This window comes from Pseudopodoces humilis, chromosome 20 (assembly GCF_049639895.1).
Source record: "Pseudopodoces humilis isolate 2021_Gansu_Grassland_sample_001 chromosome 20, ASM4963989v1, whole genome shotgun sequence".
Classification (NCBI taxonomy): Eukaryota; Metazoa; Chordata; class Aves; order Passeriformes; family Paridae; genus Pseudopodoces; species Pseudopodoces humilis.
In genome coordinates this window covers 1,626,473-1,641,001 of record NC_142219.1, presented here as the reverse complement: position 1 = coordinate 1,641,001, position 14,529 = coordinate 1,626,473, and the positions used below count along the sequence as shown (strand labels likewise).

Genomic DNA, 14,529 nt, shown 5'->3' with positions numbered 1-14,529 from the left:
GATGTCTTTCCTCATGAGTTCCCTTCTGAACTTTAACATGACTAGTCAGTTTGCAATATCTCCATGGAGGGATCATGGTAATTGCCTTGTCTCAGAGTTGTCCTGTCTCCTGACTCACGCTTTGGAGCTGTGTGTGCAGGGAGCTGTGGAATCCCCACCTCATTAGGTGTTTGTAAGGATCACTTAGATGAGCATCCAGCAGGAACATGCAGCTGATGCAGGCCTGGGACAGGTGAGGGGGTGAGCAGAGCTTCAGCCCTGCTTGCTGATGTGATCAGACAAAATCAGTGGTGTGGGTTTAACAGCAGGACAACTTCAGGTAAGGGGAGGGGAAGGTGGCAGCTCTTGTATGAGGGCAGGGATCATGCTCTGGTCCAGTTTCTGCCCAGATCTGCACCAGTGCATCCTTCAAGAGTTGCCTGTAGCTCCTGTTTTTCCTGTGAAGATGGGACAACTTTTCATACAATCTACAAATCTACAAATACACTTTGAGTGTTATTTTTTTTTACTGCAAGGGATTGTCCCATCTGAGTTAAAAAAGGCTATAAATCGGGTGAAATGTCTGTGCCAGCAGACAGCAGTGCTGGGGCTGCCAGGACTGCAGGCAGTGACAAACTCATGGGAGTTCCTTGTCTCCTCCAGATTGGCTGGATGATGTGGAATTGGCTGGTGTCTGCACTTGCTACAGGAGCTTCAGTGGTCCTGTATGATGGATCTCCTCTAGTTCCTTCACCAAATGTGCTCTGGGACCTGACTGACAGACTAGGGTATGTATCCAGGGTTGGATAAAGGGTGGTGGCACTGGCTCCTGCCACAACCTCACTGAAGGTGGAGTTCTCTTGGTCAGGAACTCGTGCACAGCGTGACACAGTTTATCTTCTGGCTCAGCCTTGGGTGGAACTGCTTTTAAAAATTTGTACTAAAACATTTTCTGAGAGAGGAGGAGAGACAAAGAGCTGATTGTTTCAAATTGGAGTCAGGTATTAGAATTCCAGGCAAACAAAGACTTTTGGTTCAATAGTTGTCAAGAGCAGCCTTTTCAAAAGGCAGTAATTGGGAGCAATCTGAAGAGCAATTTCTCAGCACACTCCGAACTTTAGTAAATAAGAGTTCTTTTTTTCAAGCAGCTCAACCTAAGATTTTAATATAGAACTTTGACTTAAAGACATAAATTGACTGGAAAGGCTCAGCAGGGCTGCTTATATTTTCATATTTTGCTTTTTTATCTATAATGCCTAATTCCTGCTGATAAGCTGTTCAGTAATTGTTTTATGCCATTTTTTTTGTGCCTGAAAATGCTCACAGCACCCTTTCTTGAAGCTTAGAGAAATGGCAGGTAGCAGATAACCAGCTGTAAGACCTTGTGACTGCATTTAGCTTTGTACACTTTGTTAAACTTTGATTTTTTTTTTAAAGTTTATTTTGTAACTTTCCTGTTTTGCCAGCTGCATGTAAGGAGTAAATTTGAATTTTATTACCAGTGAAAGGAGTGTCATTTTTAATTGATAATTAAAATTGTTTGTGGTGGAAAGTGGATGACAAAAGATTCGCTTTCTGACTCTGCATGATTAATAATTTAAACTTGACTGTCTTTTGTGACATGTAATATTTAAAGACTGACATTTTGTCTCTGGCTATTATAACTGAAGCTTAATACCAAGTCAAAATGCTTCCAGTAAAAAAAAAACAAACAAACCACAAAAGAAACCCACAAACTTCAGCCATGCTTTACCCCCTAAAGAAACCTCGGTAGAACAACAGGCAAAAAAAAAAAAAAAGAGAATTGAGAAACAACCCAGCTTATTTTTAAGCATTGTTTCCACATGCCAAAAGCAAGTGAAGATAAATGTGTCTGCATGTCTCACTTTTGTAATCTGGCGCTAAAAGCGGTGGCCATCTGGGTGGTACTTCATCATGCAGTCTGTTCCCAGCTCACTCATATGTTAAATATGTTAAAAAAAAAAAAGGCTCCAACATGTGAAGATTACCTTATTCTGTGAAGATGCACCACACTTTCCTTTCAGAGAGCATATTCTCAGGGTATCATCAGGATATCTCATCCTGTGTGGCAAGAATGACTCAAGTGGACATCCATTAATGATCTGTGCAAGGGAATTGGTGGATGGTGACTAAATGCAGTTATGTAGCATTTGGAAGGAAATAAAGGGAGATTTGGCTCTACATGTGCTGTAGAGGAAGTGTCAAAGAGCTTAAAATAGAGAAGCATTTTGTATTCTAATGTAAAATAAGCACTGGTTTGAGGCATGGAAGGAAAGTGAGATGTTACACAAGAATAAAAATAGTCCACTTGATTGGGGTTCAGGGTAACTGAGGAGCACTGGGCTGGGGGCTCTCATGGTGGGAGGTTCCCTGCTCATGGCAGGGGCTGGAACTGGATGGTCTTAAAGGTTCCTTCCAGTCCAAACCACTCTGTGCCTTGCTGGTGCCCTTCCCACGTGCCTGATAAATTGCTCTGTGCACTGTGTTTGTGCAAGGAGCCTGTTCCTACCTGAGGGGAGTCTTCCACCAGCATGGCAGAGATCCCTTTTGGGAGTGTTGAAATATCCCCCTCTCCTTGCCTGGAACAGTGTCCTACCTCCCATCCTGCCTTTGGAGGAAAACCCAACCTAGCAGCATCTTATTTAAGCTGTGTTGGTGTTGCCCATGCTCTGTGCACTTGGGCTGTGTCCCTTATCCTCATCCCTCTCTGCATTTCCTTCAGTTTATTGCTGAAATGTAAAATGAATCAGCAGAAGCCAGGTAAGAGGATTTCCTCAATGTCAGCAGGAGCATTAAACTGGCACTTCCACTGACAGATGGAAGAAACACAGCCTTTGTTTCAAGTTTTAATTCTGTTGTATTGAAGGGCTCTAAATACACTTTGCAAGGGCAGGATTGAATTGTTCATTTGGGCTGAGTTTCCTGTTCATTTAGGCATGGGCAGCTCAAGCTTTCACCACTGCAAACTGAGCAGGTCTCTTCAGAAAATAACTGGTTGCTGTCCCAGAGTAAAATAATTTTTGTCAAACTTTGCCTTGACATGGCAAAGATTTTTCTGTGTAAGACTGTACCAAGGCACTCATGGAAAACTATGGCCCATTAATAAAGTAAGCTTTATAAGATTTTGTGATGTCTTTGGAGTGTTCTGCAGTTACAAATTCCTGTAAATGTAAGTGAATGTCTTTGTGAGATGGGAAAGTTTTGCTTAATATTTAAAGATGGAGTTAAAAGTTTCAGAGCTGCAGAGATGACATTTGATCTGACTGATTTTGATAGTTTAAAAGGTTGTGCCTTGCACTTGGAAAGCTCTAAGAGGCTGCATTGTTTGCCTAATCCACGTACAGAGTGTGTAACAGCCTCTGCTCACTGCAGTGGGAATTGCAGGTCTTTAGAATCTTAGCATATTTAAATATGCAAAACATGTAAACTTCTTTTCCCCTCTAGGATCACCATCCTTGGAACGGGTGCAAAGTGGCTGGCTGTGCTAGAAGAGAAAAATTTAAAACCATGTAAGCTTGAAAAAGCTGGTGAATCCCTTCTGTCCTCCCTCCCACCTTTCCTCTCCTGGTTCTGGCTCCCTATGCTGTCACAGTCCTTTATGCAATTATTCTGGGTTGTAGTGACAAATAGTTCCAAACACTTGGAAAAAAATCTGCCTTAACCTGTGTTGTTGTTTTCCTTTTTAAGGTGAAACCCACAATCTCCAAACACTCCACACCATCCTGTCCACAGGATCACCTCTCAAATCTCAGAGCTATGAGTATGTCTACAAACACATAAAAAGCAGTGTCCTCCTGGGATCCATTTCAGGTGAGGCTTTTATGCTGCAGCATCTCAGTAATTCTCTGGTTGCCTGTGCAGTTCCTTCCTGCTTGTTTGGGAAGCTTCAGCCCTTGGATCATTTGGGATTGGTTATAGTTAAACTGGAATGAACTGTCTTTTCAGTGCAGAGGTTTTTCTGCATAATTCACTGTGCCATAATGAAACTCAGGCACTCCAAAGTGTCTTTGGTGGATGGTTTGGGTTTTAAGTATGATCATTTATTTTGACTGGCTGTCCTTAGGGGTGGCAGGGTGAAATCAAGCAAAGAGTCTATTAACCTACAGAACATACTGTTCTGCATATAGCTGACTTTAGCAGAAAATACCTCTTGGAGAGTTCCCATTTCAGTTCTTTTGTGCCAAGTAATTGGCACTGCAGACGGATTTTTTTTTTGTGGATTATATAATTGGAGAAATATCAAGCCCCTATGCTGTGCAGTTTGTTGTGAGCAGTGCTGGCTGAGGCAACTTCTGTTCACATAAGGTCCACCACAGCACTCCTCATGTTGCTTTGTAACAAGAACTGACTTTTTCAAAGGGCTTTTTAACTCAGTTTGATTTTTAAAATATAACTATTCTGCTACTGAAGTTATCTCAGACTCTGGGCTCAGTAAGAGTAGTGCTGAATCTAGAACTTGCTACTACAGACATGAATAGACTCAAATGCAGAAGCTTATTTTTGAAAAAAGCTAACATGATTGATTTGTGTCTTCATTCTCTTCCATGAAGTCCTAGAAAGACTATAAATATTCCAGTTAAGTAAGCACTTTGACAGTATCTATTTTTCTTAAGCTAACTGTTCATCCTGAAGGCCTGGCTCCCTTCCTCCCTTGCTGATAAAGTGTAAAAGCTAAGTAAATGTTCAGTGGAATAGCTTGACTGGTTACTTTAAACTAATGAAAACAAACAAGAAAACATTTCTAAGTAATTCTGTAAATATCTCGAGTCTGTAAAGTAGGGTCTGTTTATTTTCTCTCTCCTGTAAATGGAAATTTCCTTAAATGAGATTAAAGAGACTGTTGAAAGGAGAAAAGTTATGCCTTAAGGGACAGTTCTGCATGAAAGGCATACACATATAACAAGATATATAAAGTAAGGAAGAAGACCTCTTAATAAAAGTCACAACATCCTAGATCATGCTGTTTGTTCTCTGCTGCTTAGTGTGCATCAGAAGCCTTTGGCAAAGGTTGTTCCAGAGTTCCTATGTAGTTTTTAGGTTGGCATTTTCCAAAAAAATATTGTATATTCTAAATGGATTTCTTTTATTGTAGGTGGTACAGATATAATTTCATGTTTCATGGGTCACAATGTTACAGTTCCTGTTTACAAAGGAGAAATTCAGGCCAGAAATCTTGGAATGGCTGTAGAAGCATGGAATGATGAAGGTAACTATGATCCGAAATACTGTGGAAATGCAGTAGCTAGATGATTTTAACTTTAACAAGCAATAATTGTAGATGATCTTTGCTTTGTTACTCTGTTATTTACAGAAAGAAAGTGTGGAAAATACCTATTTTTTTTTTTTGTCAACAGGAAAACCAGTTTGGGGTGAAAGTGGGGAGCTGGTTTGCATCAAGCCCATTCCCTGTCAGCCCACACACTTTTGGAACGATGAGAATGGAAGCAAATACAGAAAGGCTTATTTTTCCAAATTCCCAGGTGTGTAATGGAGGCCTTTGGATGCTGCGGACTGTAAGGAAGATTTATTTACTGCTTTATTTACTGTCACTGCCCAGTGACAGCCACATGTGCAGCTTTGAGTCCCAATTTCCAGGGGGAGAACTCCACGGTGTTTCATAATACCTCACTCTGTTTTCTCATGCTGCTTTGAGCAGAGATCCAAATAAGAGCAGTAAGGATCTGTGCAAAGCTCTAATCCAGTTTTGGGGCTGCTCTCCTGAGGCAGATCTGCCTGTCCCAGTCTGCAGTGCAGGCACAGACTGCTTGGCCCAGGTGTGAGCTGTGCTGAACAGGTCAGGTAGCAATCAGCTATTGAGTGCTGCTGCACTTCTGCCAGGCCTGCTAGCCCATTAACATGAGGATTAAATATCTATTAAATATCTATTAAATACATTCTGCCTCAGACATGCATCCTCTGCATCCTTAACCTTCCACAGAATAAACTAACAGGCACCTGTGGACCAGAGGCTTTTCTTAGTAATTGTGGAGGGCTCTGCTCATCCAGGGCTTCTCCTGATGTGGCACAGCAGTGCCAAAATCCCTGGTGCCTCTGGAGCAGGGTTTTTTTAGGAGCAGAATCTCCAGCTGCTGTTTTTTTGCAAGTGGAAACTTTTTTTTTTTTAATAAAGAGCAACAACAGAGTGGATTCACAAGAAAAGTCAGGGTGTGCAGCAGTAGATAATCATACAGGAAAACTGAGGAATGTGATTTGCAGTCTGCATGTAAGCCTGACAGGAGTAAATAGAAATAAAAAAAAAAATATATCTATGTGACAGTTTTAAGACTGAAATCACTGAGATTCTGTCTGGATCCTTTTTCTTTCTTCCCTTTTAAATGGGTTTGAGATGGTAACAGTTAAGTTGAAAAATGGTCTTATGTGCAAATAATTGAGGTTGGTATTTTTCCTCAGAAAAAAACTTGAGTAGAATTTGGGTTGTACTTCTGGTTTTGGCAGGCTGCTGTGGCAGTATCAATCTTAAATAATAATGAAAAGTCCAACCTGATTTTGCATTAAGATAAATCAAGAACCGTAAGCACAAAAGCTCCCTCAAGAATTGTTGATACCTATTGCACAAGCCCAGAAAGCTTCTTGTACAGAATTGTACATAATAAAAAAATGGATCAAGAAAGACAGGAATCAAGGTGGGAATGTTGTTACTTTTGTGGAAGATGCTTCCAGTAATTCAAAATGAGGTGTTCAGAGCAGCTATTCCCTGGTTTTTTAAGGAATGCCGTGTAGTCATGCAGACAAGCAATCAGATGATAACCTGGGGTTTGATCCTAATTTCTGAGCTGCTCTGGGTGTGCTGGTTCTTGCCAGTAAATGTGGTGTGGGTTGTTTGTGCAGCTCAGTGCTGTTACCCTGGCTGGGGGCAGCTCTCAGAGCGCATCAGTTGTAATTCTGTGTATCTCACTCAGTTAATGCCAGCTGAGTTACACAATGTACCAATCCTGCTGTGCCTGGATGAAGAAATCAGCTGCTTTAACCTTTGCCATTCCCCACCAGGTGTTTGGGCCCACGGTGATTACTGCAAAATTAACCCCAAGACTGGAGGAATTGTCATGCTGGGTCGCAGGTACAGTGTTCTGGTGCGAGTGTTGGGAGGAAACAAGTGTTCAGATTTGCAGTCTTCACCTAAGAGTAAAATGCACGTGATTCTGTCACCCTTCTTAGCTTTACATTAATTTTATTGAGTCCCATATTGTGGATTTCAACCCTTAAATTAATCAGAGCAGCTGGATTTGAGGGAAGGGAGCTCTTTTTGGGGTTCTACCCCACTTTTGTATTTATGAACAAAAGACTGTACTGGACTTGGTTTTGTGTTCCATGGTTCCTAATGGTCACAGGAGTTTGGATTGAGCGTGCAGCACATCCAGGGTGAATTGGAGAACTTGTTTTGTGACCTTGCTTTGCCACCACCTTTTTTTTCAGCAAAACTCCCTTACAGAAGGTCAGGTATTAAGTTGTGCCTGTGTCAGTGATCACAGATGTTCAGGATCACAATTGAGGCTGAATTTACTGTTTGCATTTCAAAGTTGTTGTTAGAAATAAAGTTGAGTGAACTAATAATGTTGCTGTTCTCTGTACAGATTCATTCTAATGAGTTAAAATGTCTTTTTGACTCAAATTCTCTTAAAATTCTGTTTCTAATGTGGTTTTGCTTTCACTAGAGAGACTTGGTTAATTGCATCAATTTTTCCTCTTGATCAAGCTGTAATCACACTTTAATGTTTCTTTGTTTTCTTTGTGATTTTTCAGTGATGGTACATTAAATCCAAATGGAGTAAGATTTGGAAGCTCTGAAATCTATAACATAGGTATGAAATCACCTTTCTACCTCTTCCAGCTATGACATTGTTGCCTTAAATCTGAAACTTAAGCATTACAAAGCTGTTTAGAAAGATTAAGTAAGAAAAAAACTTGCTGTTTTTCAAGTGCGGCAGTACAGAGTATGTTAGTATTGGTAAAATTTGATTTTAAAACTGGTTGTTTTCCTGAAGTGTTTGTAGGGTGGGAGGTGACTTGTTGGGATATACAAAAGCAACATTTTATGGGCAGTTTTTTTCTGTTTTCCCAAATCTGTCAGGCGTTTTTTCTTCCCCTAAAGGCAAGCTCTTGACACTGTTTTTATTGTACCTTTCCTGATAATTAGAAGTAGCTCTTGAGCTTGTGCTTTGTGTTTCAAAGACTGTGTTGTGACAGGTGGGGAAACTGTCCCTGCAGAGGTGCTAATCTGAGACTCGAGGACCTGTTGCCTCCTTGTTCTTGTCTCAGCAGGACTTTGTGTCCTGTGTGTGCTGCAGTGGGGAAAGCCAGAGAAAATGGCTTTGTGTAGAACCTCATCTGTCCCAAAAGTAATAGCAAATTCTTGTTGTGGACCTGAATGGTCCTTAAAAACCTGGGTTTTCACATGAGAGCTAACACCCCAGAGCAGGCAGAGTGGAGCTCAGTGCAGGATGAGCCGGGCAGAGGGTGCCTGTTTGCCCACGATTGCTCCGTTCGACACGACCGCAAAAACCGCGCGTCCAAAGCCGAGCTCTAACGAGGATTCCACTTGCAGTGGAAGCCTTTGAGGAGGTGTCTGACAGCCTCTGCGTCCCTCAGTACAACAAGGACGGCGAGGAGAGGGTGATCCTGTTCCTGAAGATGGCCTCCAGCCACGCCTTCAGCCGCAGCCTGGTGAAGCGCATCCAGGACGCGATCCGCCTGGCGCTCTCCGCCAGGCACGTCCCCAGCCTCATCCTGGAAACCAAAGGCATCCCGGTATGTCAGGGAAAAGGCTGCCTGCTGTTTTCTTTGTCACCTTGAATAGTAATTAAGGAGCAGTTGTCACTGCTCTTCAAACCCACATACGTGGAAATTTTAGCATCTCAAAAGTGTATTCGAGCTTTATAAATAGTTTGTCTATGTTGCCTAGCAACATCTTTTCATCTCCTCTTCAGCTAAGCGTTGTTTTTTAAATGGGTTGCATTTTCTCAGTAATATGTACTTAAACCTCTTAAAAGAAAATATTAAAAAGGTAATTTAGCTTTTCAGGCTATCCATAAGCATATTTTGTTTGTTTTCCTGTTACGAGTGACATTCTTAGGAAAGCTGAGAGCACTCGGCGAATTCAGAAGATCATTTTGTAAACCATTTCACTTTTACATCTGTTGAGCAAACGTAGCTCTATCACTGTCTTAACTGTAACAAGATTTAAAGTGAAATTGTTGTGCTTGTTCAGGGGGAGAAATGTGTGTAGCTGAAGGTTCTGCGTGCTCAGTTTGAAGCGGTTCTGCTCGAGCTCTTTGTGTGAATTCTTTGGTTGGAATGTCTGTTTTACAGCCCTCTCAGATGTTACAGTCTCCTCAATGACTCTGAGCAGTAGAATGGAGGTGCAGAGTGTGTTTTTTTTTCCCCCAAGTCCACTTGCACATGGACTTGAGAGAGAAAAAGAGAGACTTGAGAGCCATCATTTGATACTGGTACCCCTTTCCTGCCAGTGCAGGTTCCCACGTGGAAGTGCTGTAGGGTTCAGGAATACTCTGTGCTCCACTGAGGGATCTGGTCCTGATCTCCTGAGTTAATTTTGTTTCAGGATGCTGTTGGCACATAGTCCTTGGCTCAAACTGTCTTTTCATGAGTGTAAAATTCCCTGAAGCTCCCATTTTTCTGGGCTGCAGCTCAGCTTCTGTGTGCAGTGTTGAACTTGTGAACTGTGTGAATCACCTGAATGTGCAGCAGGGAGGTGTTTGGGATGGGCTGCCCCTCAGGAGAGCCTGCTTAGATCATTAATTAGTTCACACATTGGCTGAATTGAGTGAATTTTAATTACCTTTCAGATAAATCTGACAGTGGTGAAGTGATCAAAGCTGTCTCACATCTTTCTTTAAAAGTTTTGCTTGGAAGGGAAACTGCCTATTTCCTGCTACTTTTGGAAGTGTGTTTGAATCCTCACATGAAAATACAATCTGATCCTGACACTGTATTCTGGTAGAAACAGTACAGCTGTGCTGAGGTGATTTAGTAACACAAAGCATGGTTTTAGTAGGATATTCAGTATTTAAAACGTAGTGTGAATGTCTAGTTCTGTCCTAACCAGATAAACATTCTGGTCATCATCCACAGGATTTACTGATTAAAGTGAACTCATCTACTTTGAGCGGCTTTATCTTTTTTTAAAGGGGGCAGTTCCCTTGCACACCACTGAGCTGAGTTGTGGTTTCTGGGCACCTGTGAGAATTAGGTTGTTGATTATTGAGGAGAGAGATGAAAGTAGCTCAGGAGGGTGGGGTTACTCATGACTTCAGCAGATCTAGTAAGGGAAAGTTTGATTATTTTTTTTTTTTTTGCACTGAGACAATATTGCAGGAGTTTACTGAGGATTATTTCACCTGGCTCTGAAAGATCTCCAGTGGTAAATGGTGGTGCCTGGAGCTCAGGAGGTTCAGAGGCTTGGGGAGGCCAGGACCAGTCTGGCCAGTAGATGGAGAAGGAAAGCAGGTGGGCTCCTGTTCCCAGAGCAGGCAGAAACACTCAGGAGGGATTTATTTGTGTGTCAGCTCTCCAAAGCTGCCACCTCAAAGTGTCTGAGTGGTACCAACACCAGGCAGGAGCTCGGAAAGCCTTGGTGCCTCTGAAAACAGAGATCACCCAGGATGGGCCACGGCTGCTCCTGTTCACACTGGAGCACATCCTCCTTGCTGGGTCAGAAATGACAGTGCTGTGATCCTAAGAGAAGAATTAGAGTGTTTTTCTGCAGGGTCCTTACTTTGAGTCACACAATGTAATAGAATTTGTGTGATTCATAAGTGGAGGTGAAGCTGCTGTTGGTTACAGTTTTATTTTATTTGTTACGGTTGGTTTTGAAACATTTAACTGTAGAGGACCATTTAAGCTCAGAGTTTCACCTCACCCTTTTAGAAAAAACTGTCCATTTCAGATAAGAAAATCATGGTTTTCTTCTTCCAGAGCCCAGTGCAGCTGGGCTTTGTTTTTTGAGCCCACCCTTAAAAAAATTAAAAATGGTTTGAACATTGGATGTGTCAGAACATAAAACCCAAATATTCTTAGTGTTTATACCATGATTCTGGTTTGGTTTTGTTGTTTTATATTGGAGCTTGATCGTGTTCTCACAGAATTGCCAGTAGGAGTAATAAACTGACACAAACTCTTTGAATTCTACCTACTCTTCAAGTGATTTTCAGAAGAAAGTGCTTCAAGTGTAACAGAAGAGAAGGCATTCTGCTAAATTTTGATAGAGTTCTGGAATTGGTGGGGGGGTTTCATGAATATTCTCATAAAGCCACTACATGAAAAAAATAAAAAGTAATTTTATCTTTGCTGGTTTTGTTTTTCAGTATACGGTAAATGGGAAGAAAGTGGAAGTAGCTGTGAAGCAAATAATTGCAGGGAAAGAAGTTGAGCAGCGGGGAGCTTTCTCAAACCCAGAGGCTTTGGACCTGTACCAAAATATTCCTGAGCTTCAAGACTATTAAAGTCACTTGTTTGGGGTTTTTTTTTGGGTCTTTTTTGTGTCTGTCTTTGTTCTGTATTTGTTTTGTATATACCAATACTGTATGTAAAGAAAAAGCTCTATTTAATACCAGTGGTTCTTTTAAAAGGAAAAAAATATTTCATGAAGTGCATTATGAAAGGCTTGGGTAAAGCTTAGCTCCCTTTTATTGGTTAAATATGCCATATATTTTGGAGTTTTTTCCAGCCTGGAAGGAGAAACCTGCCTGTTTTGATTTATATATATATGAGTGCATCTTTTCTGGTTAGATTTACATCAGCAGCCCATCAAATGGTAGCATCCAATAGTTACAGATAGAAGAATATTTCTTTCATTAAATGTTTGCTTTTTTTTTTTTTATTTACTGGATTTTTAGCAACCTTTTTTCATCCCTGTGTTTGTCCCCTGTAAGGGGTACACAGTGATTTTAACCCCTTGTCCCTGAACCATGCAAGTGTTCTCTGTGTGTAGTGTGCATTAAGATGTTTTTATGAAGCCAAATCATAATGCACTAAACCCTGATCTGACTTGACTCAGAATCATTTCAGTCTTGAAATATCTCATGGTACCTTTGAGGGTAATTGCTGCTTCATTTTGTGCTGTAGCCTTCTCATTGTTTCAAGCTGTTGGCTGAGAGACTTCTGGGGGCTCAGAAGGTGAAGGGAGCATTTGCCCCCTCCTCATTCCTGGGGTAACTCCAGGTTCTTTCCATGGAATTTACTGTCCTTACTGTGGATTAACACAGTTATGGTTGAAGAAGACATTTTGCTTCCTTGGTTGAAGTCCTCTATTGGCTCAAAGGTTAGCTGAGGAATTCCAGGGTGTTCCTTTATTAAAAGCTGATGGGTTTTGTAACTTTTTTTACTAAATGTCATGTTGAAAGTGAGAGACCCCTTTTCTAGGTCTGTAACCCTCCAGTTTATAAAGGGAAAAATACTGTAATTAAAATGAGCTTACTGGAACAGTGAAATGGAAGCACTAAAGTGTTTTGTTTTTCATAAAATACAGTTGCAGTAGTTGTACCAGCCCTCTGGCATTCAGTGTCTCCTGCACTATTTGAATTTTGTGGGTGAAATATTATTGTACTTAAAATTGTGTTGAATGCATTCAGCGTTGATAAAGAATTAATTAAAAGGAATCAATTCTTTATATATAATAATTATATATTACATCTCTCAGCTGTTGCTGTCTTTTTCTTTTGTCATGCAATAATATTTTAGCTTTGTTTGTTACTGATTGTAATGGGTTTAATCCAAGTCCAACTTAGTCCAAAACTTCCTGTGCTGGTACTTTCTCTGCTCTACTAAGTCAAGCCATGCTGGTGTGATAATAAAAATACCAAGCACCCATTAGAAAAGTATAAAAAGGAGCTATCAAACTGCCAATAACTTAAGATTAAAAGTACTTTTAAATTCCTTCCCCCTCTGGCTTGCTATATATAAATTTTACATTAACTGTGACTTTGTATTCATTAAAACTTCATTATATTGTTCTTTAATTCATGCAAAATGCGAGGTTTACAAAGCCCACGGACCCTTATTAATAAGTAATTTTGGGTTATTTCATTAATTAAAGATAGTTTAGAAGCACAGATACATTAAGACCATATACAATGCCTGGAGGCTGCTTTTTCTAATTCTTTATCATGTTGAAAACGCTGGAGAAAGTTAAATTAATGGATATAATTTGATCTCCTGTAATTGTCAGATGTTGCAAAGCTTTTCCCAGACATCAGTTACAAAGAAAAATAGAGATTTCCTTCTGTATTGCCCTGAAAATTACAGTTTTTCTCAGGTTTTCCCCAGAAACACAGGATGGAGATGCCTTAGGGCTGCTGGGATGTAGCTGTTGTACCTTGAGTGCACAGCCCTCTTCCTTTTTTTTTTTTCCTTCTGCCTATTTATAATTTGAGGTTCAGAGTGTTTTGCCTGGAAAGCTCCATGTGTGGATTTCAGTGGGATGTGTGGCATGCAAATAGAGCTGGCTCTGGAAGTGGCTTTAAGCTCTGACTTCAACAGCAAAGCAATTAGAGCAGAGGAGCTCCGTGCATTTCTCACTCAATCCTCTGCAAATTTGAGAGTGACTCTTGAATTATGTGATGGAATCAGCCCATTTGCCCTTGGGAGCTGTGGTTTTATCACTCCCCTCTTGCAAAAGTGCTTTTGTCAGCTCCTGTTAGAGCAGGTACTCCCCTCTCCCACTGCCTTATGATTTCAATTAATTTCCCTGCTTCGTGGTGGTTCTCAATGAAATAAAATGAGCTGGTACCCAGCAGCCCGAGCAGGGCACAGCTGATAAAATGTTTTATTGTTATGTGCAAGAGAAATGGGTTGTGTGGATTACTTATCCAGTGATTTTAAAAACACAGGTAATTGCCTGATGGAATGCAACTTCCCCGGGGCCATTATTGTCTTCCAGTTTAGTGCATACATATTTTAAAGTATTTCATTTAGGAGCTGAGCAGTCACTCACACAGGCAAATGGGCATTAAAATTAGGTTTAAAATGCAGTAGGGAGGAGTGGCAGGGTCTGAGACTTCTTGAGCCAGAGCTGTAGGGTTTGGGGGAAACTGGAGTGTGTAGGGAACCTTTGAGATCAGAGATGTTGCAGTAGAGAAAGGCTTTGCTCTTCCTGCTCCTTCTGGAGTTCTGCACTGAGCAATTTCTCCATTGAAAGTGTTCACCTTGTGAGCGTTTCCTGAGGTGCCAGTCTGCTGCCTTGCAAAACAGGAGAAATCCAAGATCACTTGGTTAATTCTCCTTTCAAGAGGGAGATTTTTTAGCTCATTTGTATTTTTAGCTCGTTCATTACCGGGGCTTGGAGAGCAACGAGCTGTAACTTAATTTTCTTCTACTATTTTTTTTTTGTAGCAAGAGGAAGCTCCATGTCCTAACCTCTGTTCTCCCAGAAATCCAAGCAGGGTGGGAGCTGAGAGGAGCACACACATTTTCCTTGCTGGGACTTCGGGACCTCTTTGGAGTCAAATAATGAGCTCATCAACATCAGCCTGAGCATTTTGCTGTGCATGATCT

General features: G+C 41.1%; 1 protein-coding gene across 2 annotated transcripts in view; it reads left to right on the top strand.

Moving 5' to 3' along the window:
* Window positions 1–12,675, top strand: part of AACS (acetoacetyl-CoA synthetase) — a 37,649-nt gene extending 24,974 nt beyond the window's left edge. For both annotated transcript variants that reach the window (XM_088065205.1, XM_005524220.3), the window contains 9 exons: window positions 643–767; window positions 3,445–3,509; window positions 3,688–3,810; window positions 5,093–5,206; window positions 5,355–5,480; window positions 7,009–7,078; window positions 7,762–7,820; window positions 8,564–8,766; window positions 11,343–12,675. In XM_088065205.1, coding sequence (XP_087921331.1) covers window positions 643–767; window positions 3,445–3,509; window positions 3,688–3,810; window positions 5,093–5,206; window positions 5,355–5,480; window positions 7,009–7,078; window positions 7,762–7,820; window positions 8,564–8,766; window positions 11,343–11,480 — 1,023 coding nt within the window. In that variant the 3' untranslated portion in view covers window positions 11,481–12,675. The remainder of the gene's footprint in view (window positions 1–642; window positions 768–3,444; window positions 3,510–3,687; window positions 3,811–5,092; window positions 5,207–5,354; window positions 5,481–7,008; window positions 7,079–7,761; window positions 7,821–8,563; window positions 8,767–11,342) is intronic.
* The last annotated feature ends 1,854 nt before the right edge of the window (window positions 12,676–14,529 follow it).